This window comes from Thrips palmi, unplaced genomic scaffold, assembly GCF_012932325.1.
Source record: "Thrips palmi isolate BJ-2018 unplaced genomic scaffold, TpBJ-2018v1 HiC_scaffold_11, whole genome shotgun sequence".
NCBI lineage: Eukaryota > Metazoa > Arthropoda > Insecta > Thysanoptera > Thripidae > Thrips > Thrips palmi.
Window position 1 is genome coordinate 3,471,624 of NW_023144622.1, and position 12,485 is coordinate 3,484,108.

Below are 12,485 nucleotides of genomic sequence, written 5' to 3' on the forward strand. Positions count from 1 at the left end.
AATGCTGACCCCTCCCCGCAGGTGCACCCCAACATCAGCAAGGTGCTGCGGCACTACGAGCAGCAGGGCCGCGTGTCCGTGACGCCGCTCACGCTGCCCGGCGGCCAGCCCAACATCCCCGGCTTCCAGCACATGTACCTCGTCAAGAAGGTGAACCACAAGCGGCAGAACGAGCTGATCCCGTACAACGACTGCCTGTACAAGAACCTGTACACGTACGAGTACATCGCGCTGCTGGACATCGACGAGGTCATCATGCCGCTGCGGGCGCGCGGCTGGCGCGAGCTGATGGACGAGGTGCTGCCCAAGGCCCTGGCCGTCAAGAACGAGACGCGCGCCTCGTACAACGTGCGCAACGTGTACTTCCTGGACGACCTGATCCACGCGCACGGCTGGTACAAGGACATCCCGCGCTACATGCACATGCTGCAGCACGTGTACCGCAGCAAGAACTTCACCAAGCCCAACCAGTACGTCAAGTGCTTCCACAACCCGGAGCGCGCGCTCACGCTGCACAACCACTTCCCGCTGTCGTGCCTGGGCTCGGGCTGCACCAGCTACCCGGTGGAGACGGCCGACGCGCAGCTGCAGCACTACCGCGCCGACTGCGTGCGCACGCTCAAGAAGACGTGCGTCGAGTTCCGGCAGAACAGTGTGGCGGACACGACCATCTGGCGGTACAAGGAGCAGCTCATCGCCAGGACCACGGACACGCTGCGGACGCTGGGCTTCTTCGGGCCGGTGCAGGCGCCCGCGTCCGGCCCCGCGTCCGGCCCTGCCGCCGAGCAGCCCGACAGGCCCGACAGGCCCGGGCCGCCGTCGTCGGCCGGGGCGGGGCCTGCGCCCTCCTCCAATGAGATTTCATAGCCCCTGCCCGAGGCCCGCCCGCGGGACTGACTGCTCGCGGGCTGGGCGACGGAAAACTAGGTTTTTAACGAATTGTAGTGCGGGCGGCCCCGCGACGGTTTTTAAAAGACTCGTTTTTAAAATGTGAGTGTGAGGCGCGTGGCGCTTCGCCCGTGAATGTCAGTGTGCATGTGTGTATGTGTGTGTGTGTGCGTGCGAAAGAGAGAGAGAGCGTGAGTGTTGAATCGAAAGTGATAAACGTGACTGTTTTAGTGTCCTCATGTAGTCTGAATCTCGGAGAAATGGGATCGAGACGCTCCGAATGCTCAAAGTCAGATCGCGGTCCGCCTGGTCGGCCGCGCTGCGTGACTGCCATAGCCTGCCGGCCGGTCGGTTCGACGCGGAGCTCGAAACGCGAAGCAACTGCTGCCCCAATTTCGGCGCCACATTTGAAATTTGGCATCGTCAAGTGTGGAGGACACGCCGCGTTGCGCTCCGCGTCTCACGACCTTGGGACGAGGATGAGAGTCTGGCGCACGCGACGTCACGTCACGCCGTGTCACGCCGTGTCACGCCGCGTGACGACCGGCCTGGCTGCACGCAGCGTGCTTCGTGTCATACATACCGGACAACACGTGTCGAAATTTGAATGAAAACCGATTCATCGTCTGCAAATCCTTTTTACACTTTTTTTAATGAAATTCATTTTATCTTTTTTGTCTTTTTTTTTACGTCAGCCTGGAAAACGAAGGGTGTCACATTAATGTTGTACTTACGAGCTCTATCGGTTGTTTTTGTTTTTCTATAAGGCTTTTTTTTACACGTAACTTGACAATATCTGATACGTAGTTATTGTGAATTTTAGCTTGTTTGTTTATGCCTTGGCCTTTTATCTTGCACGCTCATGATGTAGTAGAGTCTGTGCGTTTCCTATTTCTTAGGGTTTATAAAAGAAAATACTAGAAAAACATTTTCTTTCATAAGTCCACGATAAACAGGCCATATTTTAGAATGTATTTGTTTGATATGTGATAAGTAGTTGTTTAACTGTAATTATGCTAACGCTGTAGAAACGAGTTTTTAATTTTTATCGAAAGTAAAGAGAGTCTTGTGAATATTTTGTACAAATTGTCTAAAACTTTTTTTAAAAAAATATTTTTGTTGGTGTTTTGGCGTAGTCAACGCCTCAAAACCATGTGGCCGACGAGTTTGGGGGAACGAAGACAAAATTGGCCCCGAAAGTGGCGGCCGAAATGGGGCCACCAATGGCGGGTCGCAAAATGCCGGCGCTCTGTTCCCACGGGCCGCGAGTCACAGCCTCGCTCGATAATTCAGACCGTCATTTCTGGTCAGCTCTCGAAACGACGGACGCAACGCCGTGGCTCACTCGTTGTGCAAGCGGCTGCCGGTTGACCGGAGCTGGAACGACCTGGATTGATTCCTGAGGCCTCAAAACTAGAGATTCGCATCTCGGAAAACTATCTCCTAGACATCCCCGACGATACCACGGCAGGAGTGTCTAGATTTTTGGCCGGGTTTGTCTAGAAAATATATTTCCGAAGTCCGTGTCTCCCATCACTTCAATGCCGGTTCAATCAGCCCTCTTAGGCTACACGATGTATAAAACTATTTTTGTTAGTGTTGAGGTCCTATTCTTGTCACTCGCCTGCTTTTGAATGGATAGTCTGTTTTCTGTAGATATTTGTTGTTGTAGTTTTTACTTGCCTTTTCCACGTAACGTAGTGGTGCGAGTCGAGTAGAAGTGTAGATATGTTTTATAGAAAAAAGAGATTGTGAATAGTGTTATCCAATGTAATTTAAATTTGTTGTAGCATTCGATTAGCTGTGGAATCTATTTGTTATGACGTTTGTGTATCTTTAGAGGTCCGTGATATTTTTGTAAATTTAGTTTGGTAATGATGTAGCGGTATGTTCTCGGTGCTTCGTATTTAACGTTAAACCATGTTGTGCCTGCTTGCTCCCTTCAGAACGACTCACACGTATTGCCTCCACCAGTTTGATTCGCTAGATAACTTATTAACCACCCATTGTCGCAGCAGGCGTCAAACACTCCTCCAGAAATGTACTCGGTGAGGTGGTTGTTCCTTCTTGTGCAGTCGAGTTGATTCAAGGGCAAGTAATGCTGCCATGTTTTGTGTGTAATTATGAGAACTGCGCCGCGGAGGCCAAATACCTGAATAGGCCATTATAAATCCATTTGTACGTCTGAAAGATTCTCTTCCCACAGCTGGGCCGAAAGTGCTTTTTCTGCCCTCGTGGTCCTAGCTTGCCGCACTTTGAACCTTCGGTCGGGTGTTTGGCCTCCCTGGCGGCAGTTCCGCAGTCGTCGGAGTCGAAGCGCTCGTTTTGGGGGAGCACATGCACGCAGCTCTGGCGGTCTCAACTACGTGGCGCTGGGCCCCGCGCCCGGCCCACAGACTGAACGGCCTCCAGAGCCCCCTGTGTACTCTGTGATATTACGACGCAGTATACTTTGTTTTTATGCTCAAAAACCCATAAATTAATAAAATGTCATTCGATTAGATTTTTGGTCGCTTTATTTGAACACCTCCACACAAAACCTCGTGCACATTTTTACAAGAAATGCGAACCGGATGCAGTCTGTAGTGATTTGAAAGAGCCGCGCAAGGGTTCGGAGAGACTTGAAGCATTCCAGGGCGGGTGCCTCCGCGGGTGGGAAAAAGGGCCCGCAGCCGGCCTTGACCTAGTGGGTTGAACGACCTCCGCGGCGAACTCCGTCCGACGGCCCGGCGCTGCGCTGCGAGGCGCCGCGAGACGCTCCGGGGCCCGTCTTGCATGACTTGAGCGAGTTCGCACCACGCCCCGAGTCCGTGGTTTCCCTGGGTTTCCCCGCCGATGAGACGGACGAGGAATCCGAAGCGACGAGGCGCATTAAAAGTGCATCTGGACGAGTCCGGGTTCTCGCTTCGCTCTGCGCCGCTCTGCGCGCTCTGCCACCAGATGAGGCTTTTTCTTACTGTAGACTCGCTCGATCGAGTAGTGTGGTCCCGCCTCTATAATCTAAATTGGTCTCAGTGAGACGCGCTGCTGGCGCATGGAATTTTTTTTCACAGTGCACACACCGCTTGATGCAGAGAGGAAATTCATACAGTGGAAAGTCGCCCTGCTGCAGTGAAAGCTCGTCTCGGTGACGATAAGGACTCCCCGAATTTGAGCGTCTAGGCCGCGACGGGCACGGCTCTGCTTATCGTAATAACACAAACCGGGGCTATAATACGCCCATCTTTCCGAGTGGGTAATACCGCCGCTCCCATTTGAGGCGTTCACGGGAGAAAGCCAAGTCGATTTTTGGAACCCCTCGGATTCGTAACGTCCTGGAAGGGCCTAGGATTACCCGTCGCTCCGGGTCGGATCTGTCTGGCTCGGTGCATCGCGGTGCATCCCGGTGCGTCGACGCCTCAAGTGGACCCTCTTAATGATCGAGTCGGGACGTCCTCATCGGCCCGACCGGCCTTACGTCACAGTGTGGTGGCGCGGTGACCACAGCCCAGCACGGACGCCTAGACCCTGGCTAGACCATGGCTAGACCCACCGTGACACCTCTCGCCTCTCGCCCGTATTTCTAGCTTATCCCGTTACGGGCCATTCTCTGCTGCAGCGTCCGCCGAGTCTTGTTAGAGTCCGAAGGGAGCGAGAAGGAGAGAGAGAGCGCCCGGCCCCCAGTGCCGTACTCACGAGTGTGTTAATAAAGAAGTAGAAATACAGCATTTCCCCCCGGAGCCTCGAGCCCCAAGCCATCTCTGGACTTTCTAAGAACCGTCGGGGTTCGGAAAAAAACAGTCCGTGATTTTCATCGGTGAATCGCCCTTCATCGAGTCTAGGCGCACACCGGCCGAGGCGAACCGCGCCTTAGAGTAGCAGGCCGCCGCTGATGACAGGGTTCTTCCCGAAGCACTTCGACGCCGCCAGCCCACCCCGTTTGGCCACCAAATGGCGCCCGATCGGCCCGTGTTCGGGTTCGGCAAAGCGGCCGGTCGGTGGCCGCCTGGCCGGTGCATGCGGATCACGTTCGCCACCGCTTAAGCGCGCCTCCAGGACTCCGGGAGGCGAGGGGTATCGCCGGCGGCGAAGGTGCGGCGCTACCCCGCGTCGCGGCGGGGAGTGTCCGCCGCGCGGGGTAGCGACGGCGAGCCAGCTCCAGGACGACGCCTGCAGCCTGCGGCGTAGGCAGTCCCGTTAAGCAGAGCTGCGCGCGGCCGGCAGTGCGGCCTACCTCGCGGCGGCAAGATGCGGCAGGAACTTTTCCACAAGCGACAGGGCGTGCCATGGGTTGCCTGCCTCCCCGGCTTCGCCCACGACGGGTGCTCCGAGCGCCGCGAGGAGGGCAACCCAACTCACGCGCCACTCTGGCGATACCCCTTGACATCACAGCGGCCCGCGGCGATACTCCTCGCGGAGTGGCAGTACATCCAGCCCCGGCAACGAGTCATCAGTTATTTCTTCGTGTCCAGCAGCTCCAGGAACAAGGATAAAGACGCGTAATAGTTTTCAAAATCGTGTTTTTATTAAACAATCGAGATTCACAGACACGTAACAACAAAACAATACAGGCTTTGGCTATCCATTCGATTTGACATCAATAATAATACAGTGAGGCATACAAACGGAAATATAAATACTGGAGAGCGGTATAAGACGTCGTCGCGGGCGGGGCGCCGCGGGGCACTGGAGCGCACTAGGTTTTCACTTGAGCATGCGTCGGAAGGTGAGGTTGACGCGCACGCCGTGGCTGGTCTTGCGCGGCGGCACGGAGTGGTACCAGACCTGGTTCGTGGGCGGGTTCATGAGCAGCAGCGAGCCGTGCTCCAGCTGGATCTTCACTGCGCAGACAGACAGTGTGGTTATTTTTCAAATAGTTACAGTGCCTATTTTCGCCTGTGATTGTGACATGAGCATTGCAAACGAATAAATCATCTCCTAAACAAGGCTGGCAATTTCAGTTTTTTGAATTTTTCCTCACCCGGCGCGATGTCCCGCTTGTGCGGCCGCGGCTTCCTCGCGTCGCGGTGCTTGAGGACGAAGTCGCGCGGCTGCCCCAGCGACAGCGAGGCGATGGGCGCGGCGGGGTCCAGCTCGCGCTCCGCGTCCTGGTGCTCGCCCATGTGGTCCGCCCCGGACCGGTACCTGCGACCACATTCACAGTGCAGTGCCGTCGACACGTTAGGCGGACCCGACGCGGCGAGGACAAGTACCTGTTGATGAGGACGAAGTTGAAGTCCGTGCCGGCGGCCTTCTCGACGGCGGCGCGGAGCGCGAGCACGGACTCCGGCCAGGGCCTGGCGGGCACGGTGCGCCCGGAGAACTTGTAGCTCAGGCCGGGGTCCCCGAACGAGCTCTGAAACGGAAAGGTGATTGAGAATCGAGCGGTGGGAAGGACGCAAGTGGACAATTTACGACCGAATCGACCGCACTTGCAGTGGCGGCGAGGCGCCTGCGAACTCGAGGGTAGGCCAACCCGCACGACACTCGAGTTCGACGGGCCGGGCCGCCAGGGCACCATTACCATTAAGGGCTAGACCACACGCGCTGACGTCAACGACATCGACCAACCTGCTGGCGCGGAATCTCGTGCCACTTGCCGAAGACGAACACCTTGGCCAGCTCCCCGGTGTAGTAGTCCACGGACTTCTCCAGGTCGGCCAGCGCGCGGTCGGCCTGCGCGCGGGGCAGCAGTCGGCAGTAGTCCACGTCCAGGCCCTCCCCGGAGAACTTCTTCCAGGCCAGCGGGGCCGCAGGGGCAGGGGCCGCAGGGGCCAGCGGCCTCCCCCGGCACAGTCGGGACAGCCTGGACAGCTGCGGCGACTCTAGGCGCGGCTCGGGCTGCGTCCTTCCCGCGACATTTTTGCCGTTTCCGCCTCCAGCGTCGTCGGGGGAAGCCTTCCGCTTGGCGGAGGGCATCGGCATGGCACCGCCGTCGACGACGCCTTCCTGGAGCACGGCCCTGTCGGCACAGAAACCGATTTACGTAAGTCCGGGGCCTAACACGCCCGTTTATTTTTTCGTCGTCTTGCTGGCTTGCGATTCAGATTCAGTTAGCTGACGTGACTTTCCGCGCGCAATGAGCGAAAGGACCCGTCCAGGCAGACGGGATCTCTTGACATGGTTGGAGCTCGATCAGGACTCGAATCAGACAGCATGATGGCTCCAATGGATTCCTCGCTCGACAGGCGAGGCTTTGGGTTTCGATTCAAGTTTATTTGAGATAAAGATAGATTCAACTAGAGTGTCTAGGCCAGTCTTTAAGAGTACGCCCTTCCGTTGACACGGCGAGGAGGGGCTCTTCTGATGCTTGAGGATCGCTCTTGGGCACCTCAGTCACCCTCCGCGCTCCGCTCACACGAAGCTGACCCCAGTGCTCGGTACAGTGCGGCGGAGTCCGAGTGACTGAGTCGACTGAGTGGCTCGGAGCGTGACGGCGGGTGACCCAGTGATTAACCAATCGCCAATCACGAAGCGGCGAAGCGCGCATCAGCCGGCACACTCGCTAAACGCATCCAGGATCGTGATGGGATCGGCCAGATTGGCGCTCCCCGGCCGCCAAACAGCGCAAGCAAACAACAAACCGTGACTGCGTCCGACTGCGTCGCATTCTGGGAGAGGATGAGATCGACGCCAAAGCGAGGCGAAGCGCACTTGCTCGCGCTAAACGGTCGCCCGGAAAGGAGGAAGTTTCCGACTGCCGCCGCGGGGATTCGAACCCGCGCCAGCGGCAAGCGGGTGTGTTTTCTTTCTCAATGAAACCGTCAACCGTCCACTGGGCGCGTTGGCACGGCGGCACGGCCCTCTGGGGGCGCCGGCACGCCGATCACGAACGGGGCTTTCGTCGCTCTGTCTCTCTCGCACTCGCGGGGCGTCGCGTGGGGTGCGAGAGAGACGGAGCGACAGAGCGCCGTTCGGGAGCAGCCCGCCGCGGGGCCGGAAGCAGCCATTGTGAGGCGGGGCGGGGCGCGACGGTGTCACTCGCGGACGCCCCGCCCCTCCCCGCCTCACCCCGCGCCGCCCCGCCCGGCAGCGCGACGAGTCACAATCCGATCGGATGCAATTTTCGCACGGAAACGTACACCAGCCCAGGAGAGCAGGGCGCCATGGCGTGGAGCCTCGCGCCTCGCGCCCGGTCTTGAGGGCCGCCTCGGGGAAAGCACGGGGGAACCAGTCCAGCCGCGCGAGCACGCCGCATGCAGTCCGGCTTGACGGCTAGCGCTCTCGTCGCCGAAGGCCCAACAGACATCTACGCCCCGAACCGCGGCACTTAGCGCGCGGGTGAACCCCGGGCGAACCAGTACACTAGTTCCTGGTGGCACAGCGCCGCGTAGCGCGCGGCATTCCCCGATTCTATCTTTGAGTCATCCAGCTCGCCGCCCTTTACGACCAGTCTAAACATTTCGCCGGGTTCCGGAACGCGGCATTAAAGTCTCTCTGATTCATCGGGCGCTCCCCGCGGGGCGGGGCGGGGCGGGGCGGGGCGGGCTCCTGCTCTGACTCAGTAGTGACTCACCACCGATCGGCAGCGCGCCGGGCAGCCCTCTTTCCAATCGCTGTCTGCAGCAGACACGGATTCCGGCGGCACCTCTGCTCTCTCCCTCGCACTCGAGGTGGCCGCGTGGGTGCGAGAGAGACAGACCGTGCGATCATGTATTCCGATTCCGGCCACAACCGCACGATGCGTCAGGACGCCGTCAGGACGTCGTTACCTCAGAGCGGTTCGGCTATTCCCGGCCTGACATGACGCCACCTCCAGGCAAGACTCCAGCGGTCCAGCCGAGCGGGGATGCGGTCATGACCGAGCAGAGCGGGGCAGTGCTGGGCAGTGCAGTGGCTAATCCAGCCTCCCTGCTCCCCATGCGCGGCTGTGAAGGGACGGCACGGCAGGTGATCCCCGTCCCGTTCCGTTCCAGCGTTCTGGCACCGCCTTGGACTGCGCCGGGCCGCGCGCTGCGCTCCAACTTTGAGAAAATCGCGCATTTCGCGCATTGTTCACGGCCTCTGCAGCCCGGCGGCCGGCCTGCCTCCAGCCAGCCTCCAGCCGCGCATGCACGCGACGAGGGGCCTCCAGCAACGCGCCAGCACACACACACGCACACACACGGTACGGTTTAACCAATCCCTCTCGTTTTCAGTGAAAAGGAGAGAAATAAAGGCAGAAACCAAGAAAGAAACGTTAACATTCCACGCGCAGCCCGTCCGTCGGCCTGTTGGCCCGCCCCGCCGCGGCGTCGCATGCATAAACTTTTCATCAGGACCTCGGGTGCCTGGTGCCTCCGACCAATACCCGCGCCGTGAAGGACGCCGTCGAGTACACCGTCCAGCAGAAGGCGGGAAGTGCCTTAGTGTCCGACTCGCCAAGTCTGGCCGGGTCGCGAGGGCCGCGCCAGTCCTCAGGGACTTAGGGACGGCCCCCGCCCCGCCTCAAGGGACTGCAGGGGCTCAGGGACGGGCCCCGGACGGCCCCGGACGGCAGACGGTTGTGCAAAGGAAGGTTCGGGCGGGGCAGCGGGGCAGCGCCTTGGGCACCGCCGGCGCGCCATCGGCCGCCATCGGCCGTTCGTTGACGTTGAAGGCTCTGGAATCCGAATATCATGCCGCTGCAGCTTGGCGGTGCTTGGCGGCCTGAGGGGCGGGAGAGGGGGTAGGCCGCCGTTGGCGCCTGCAGTGTTTCGTCGCTCTGTCTCTGTCGCGCCCCTGCGGCACGCCGGCACGTCCCATGAGGGAGGGAGAGAGACAGCCCGACCAAAGATCGGCCTGCTTGCCCCCTGACGGCGGCCAGGGCAGGCCAGGGCGGGAGCAGGAGCACAGCAGGCGGGTGACTGGCGGCCACAGTCAAGGTCTATAACATTCCAGTGAGAGGCGGCGGGGCGGGGCGGGGCGGCGAGGCGGCGGGGGCGGGGGCGGCTGAGGACGCCGCTGGGCTGGCCGCGCTGGCGCTGCTGGCGCTTGCCCGGCTGCCTGCCCGGCCTGCCTGCCTGCCTGCCCCGGCGCTTGCCAGTCACACGCTCGACGCCCGGCCCGGCGCAGACGCAACAGGTGAGCGTCGTCCTGGCAGTCCTGGGCCGCCGCCGTGTGCTACCGTGTGCTACCGTGTGCGTCGCGGGGGGAAAGGGGGAGGGGGGTGCAGTGCCGCTAGAACGTCAACACGGTGGTCGCCGTCGACAGAGTGACACCTCCCCGACGACGTCGACGTGCTGCCTCCCGGTGCAGCGCCGCAGCGGATGACTCCAGCCCCTTCCAGTGCCACGCCAATGACGCGTGCCACGTCCGCGGATCGCTCCATAAAACGCCTTGTTTTTGTGTCCCCGCCGAGACTTTGGACTTTCCTCGTTTTTCCCCGGTATTTTTAGTTGATAACGACGGGCTAAATGTTTTCGCGCAATCTTTTGTACACGAGGCCTTCCTTGCTCGCAAAGTGCGCATGATTTTTCCGCGCGATCTCCGTGTCTTACAAACCCTTCTTCTCAAAACAGTGCTTGTGAAAGAGGGTGTCTGAGTGAAAAACATTTGAATGTGCCAACTAAATCAATGGCCGTGCAAATTATAAAGTCATCGGATCGAGACACGGATGGCTCAACTTGGAGTGGAGAGACAGCGTCAAGAACATTGCGTTGCATCCCTGGGGCGTCGCTGCCCAACCCCGAAGCCAGCGAATGCACCGGCCAGGCCATCCACGCCAGCGTGCGCCAGCGTGGATGCGGATAGGCAGTGACAGTGGGTGGAAGCTGGCGCTCTGCTGGCGCTAGCGGAGGGCGGCCGACCGGAACAGAACGCGGCATTGTATCCTGACGTGTGAATCGACACCGAAAAGGACGGACTTGTCTCTGCTCCGTCAGTGTGTGTGTGTGTGTGTGTGCGTGCGGGCCTGCACCGATGCAGCAGTGTGAGTGTTTGCGCCCAGCAGACTGATTCCGGGAGTCGTTTTCGTCGCTCTGTGTAACTCGCACTCATGTGGCGTTCCCTAAAGGTGCGAGAGAGACAGAGCGACGAAAACGACTCTCAGTGTGCTGAGCGTGCACGTCGTTTTCGTCGGGCGGTGCTGAAAGTGAAGGTTGGCACTGCACTGCCGCCGTTTCTCCCTCCTCCGCGAAACGGCAGTGCGATTGAGGGGGCTTTTCCGTTCACGCCTAAACACGTCCAAATGCCCCGGTAATTTGACCTCTCGCTCCGTCTCTCTCCCACTGCCGGGCGCCGGCGCCCCCGCCGTCACGGACGTAAGTCTGAGCAGGAACACTCGGTAACGTGTCGAATCCGCGCGAAAAACAACGGTCGAGGAGAGGGACCGAAGTTGCGCAATCCAAACAAAAGGCCGCGGTCAGGCTGTCTCTCTCGCACCCCTGCGGGCCTCGCCGCGGACGGCCCCGCGAGTGCGAGAGAGACGGAAAGCGGCGCTCTGGGCTTCGCGACGAGTCCCGGGGGACGACAACGCGGCCCAGATGCAGGACCCAGTGTGTCTCTTCGGTAATCGACGCAAAAACTCTGCCGAAAAAAGAAATGGTAGACGCTGGGATTTTTCTCAAGGCGGCGGCGGCGGAAAACGGATCTCTGTGCCGCGGAAAAAAAAAGTGATTAAAAAGAAGTGACGAGCAGGGTTTTGTTCCGGACGCGAGCCGCCGCGCGAGGCTCGCTTCCCACGTTCGGGCAAAATGGCACCGGCGGACCATTTCGCCGCGTCTGTGCGACGGCAAGGCTAGCCATCGACCTGCAGTGCGACGCCGCCGTGTCGGACAGCCCTCCGTCTCGCTCGTAGGGGTGCGAGAGAGACGGGCAATGTTTGGCCGCCGAATGTCAAGAGGACGAGCGGGTCGATGCGACGCGGGGCGGGGCGGGGCGGAAGCGCGGGCGGAACCACTGTAAGGCTGTAAGGACGCGGAAGGCTTGCGCGGCCGCGTCTCGAGGCGGTGACGTCCGCAGTCCGCAGGGCGGCCAACAAACCAATAAACAAATACAGCTCGCTTTATATAGCCCGGTCGAAACGACAACTTGGCTATGACAATAACAAATCACAGACTGGCACCGGTCGATATATTATTTCGTTATTCGCCCTCAGCCTAATAACTGCTGTAGTGTTTTCGGTAATTAATTTACTGATTTTAATTTTTGCAGAGTAAGTTGAATGCAGCCCTGCAGGTAACGTCCGGTATGTCATCGCCTTTGCTCCTGACGCTGCTGCTGCTGTTTGCGGTCGCCTCGTCAGGTACGCCCAAAGAGACAGAGAGAGTGAGAGAGAGTGACTCGTTTCGGTGCGGCGCCCCTGAGTGCGAGAGAGACAGAGACGGTCTCGGGTCCTAATCAGGCGGGAGGCTTCCAGACTTGCGGACTTCCAGGCGGAGGCAATGCTCGCTGGCTGGCTGGCTTCGGTAATTCGGAAAGTGCCAAGCCGATCCGTCAAGCCCCATCGCGCGGCCCGCGGCCCGTGCACACCGTGTACACCGACACCGTGTACACAGAACGTAGCGAGACAAACGCCCACAAGCCAAGGCCGCCAATTTGCTCAAATTGCAGTGGCTGGCGGAGAGGATAGCGCACACGAGCCAGACGCAAGGAGGAAGCGCGATGAGGCGACGCGCGCCTGGCGCCCTCAAGCAGGCCCTGCCCGCTAACGGGATTGG

General features: G+C 59.6%; 1 protein-coding gene across 1 annotated transcript in view; it reads left to right on the plus strand.

Annotated features, from left to right (window-relative positions):
* LOC117639457 overlaps positions 1–3,391 on the plus strand; it is a 36,272-nt gene extending 32,881 nt beyond the window's left edge. The window contains exon 3 of the mRNA XM_034375128.1: positions 22–3,391. Coding sequence (XP_034231019.1) covers positions 22–867 — 846 coding nt within the window. The 3' untranslated portion in view covers positions 868–3,391. The remainder of the gene's footprint in view (positions 1–21) is intronic.
* The last annotated feature ends 9,094 nt before the right edge of the window (positions 3,392–12,485 follow it).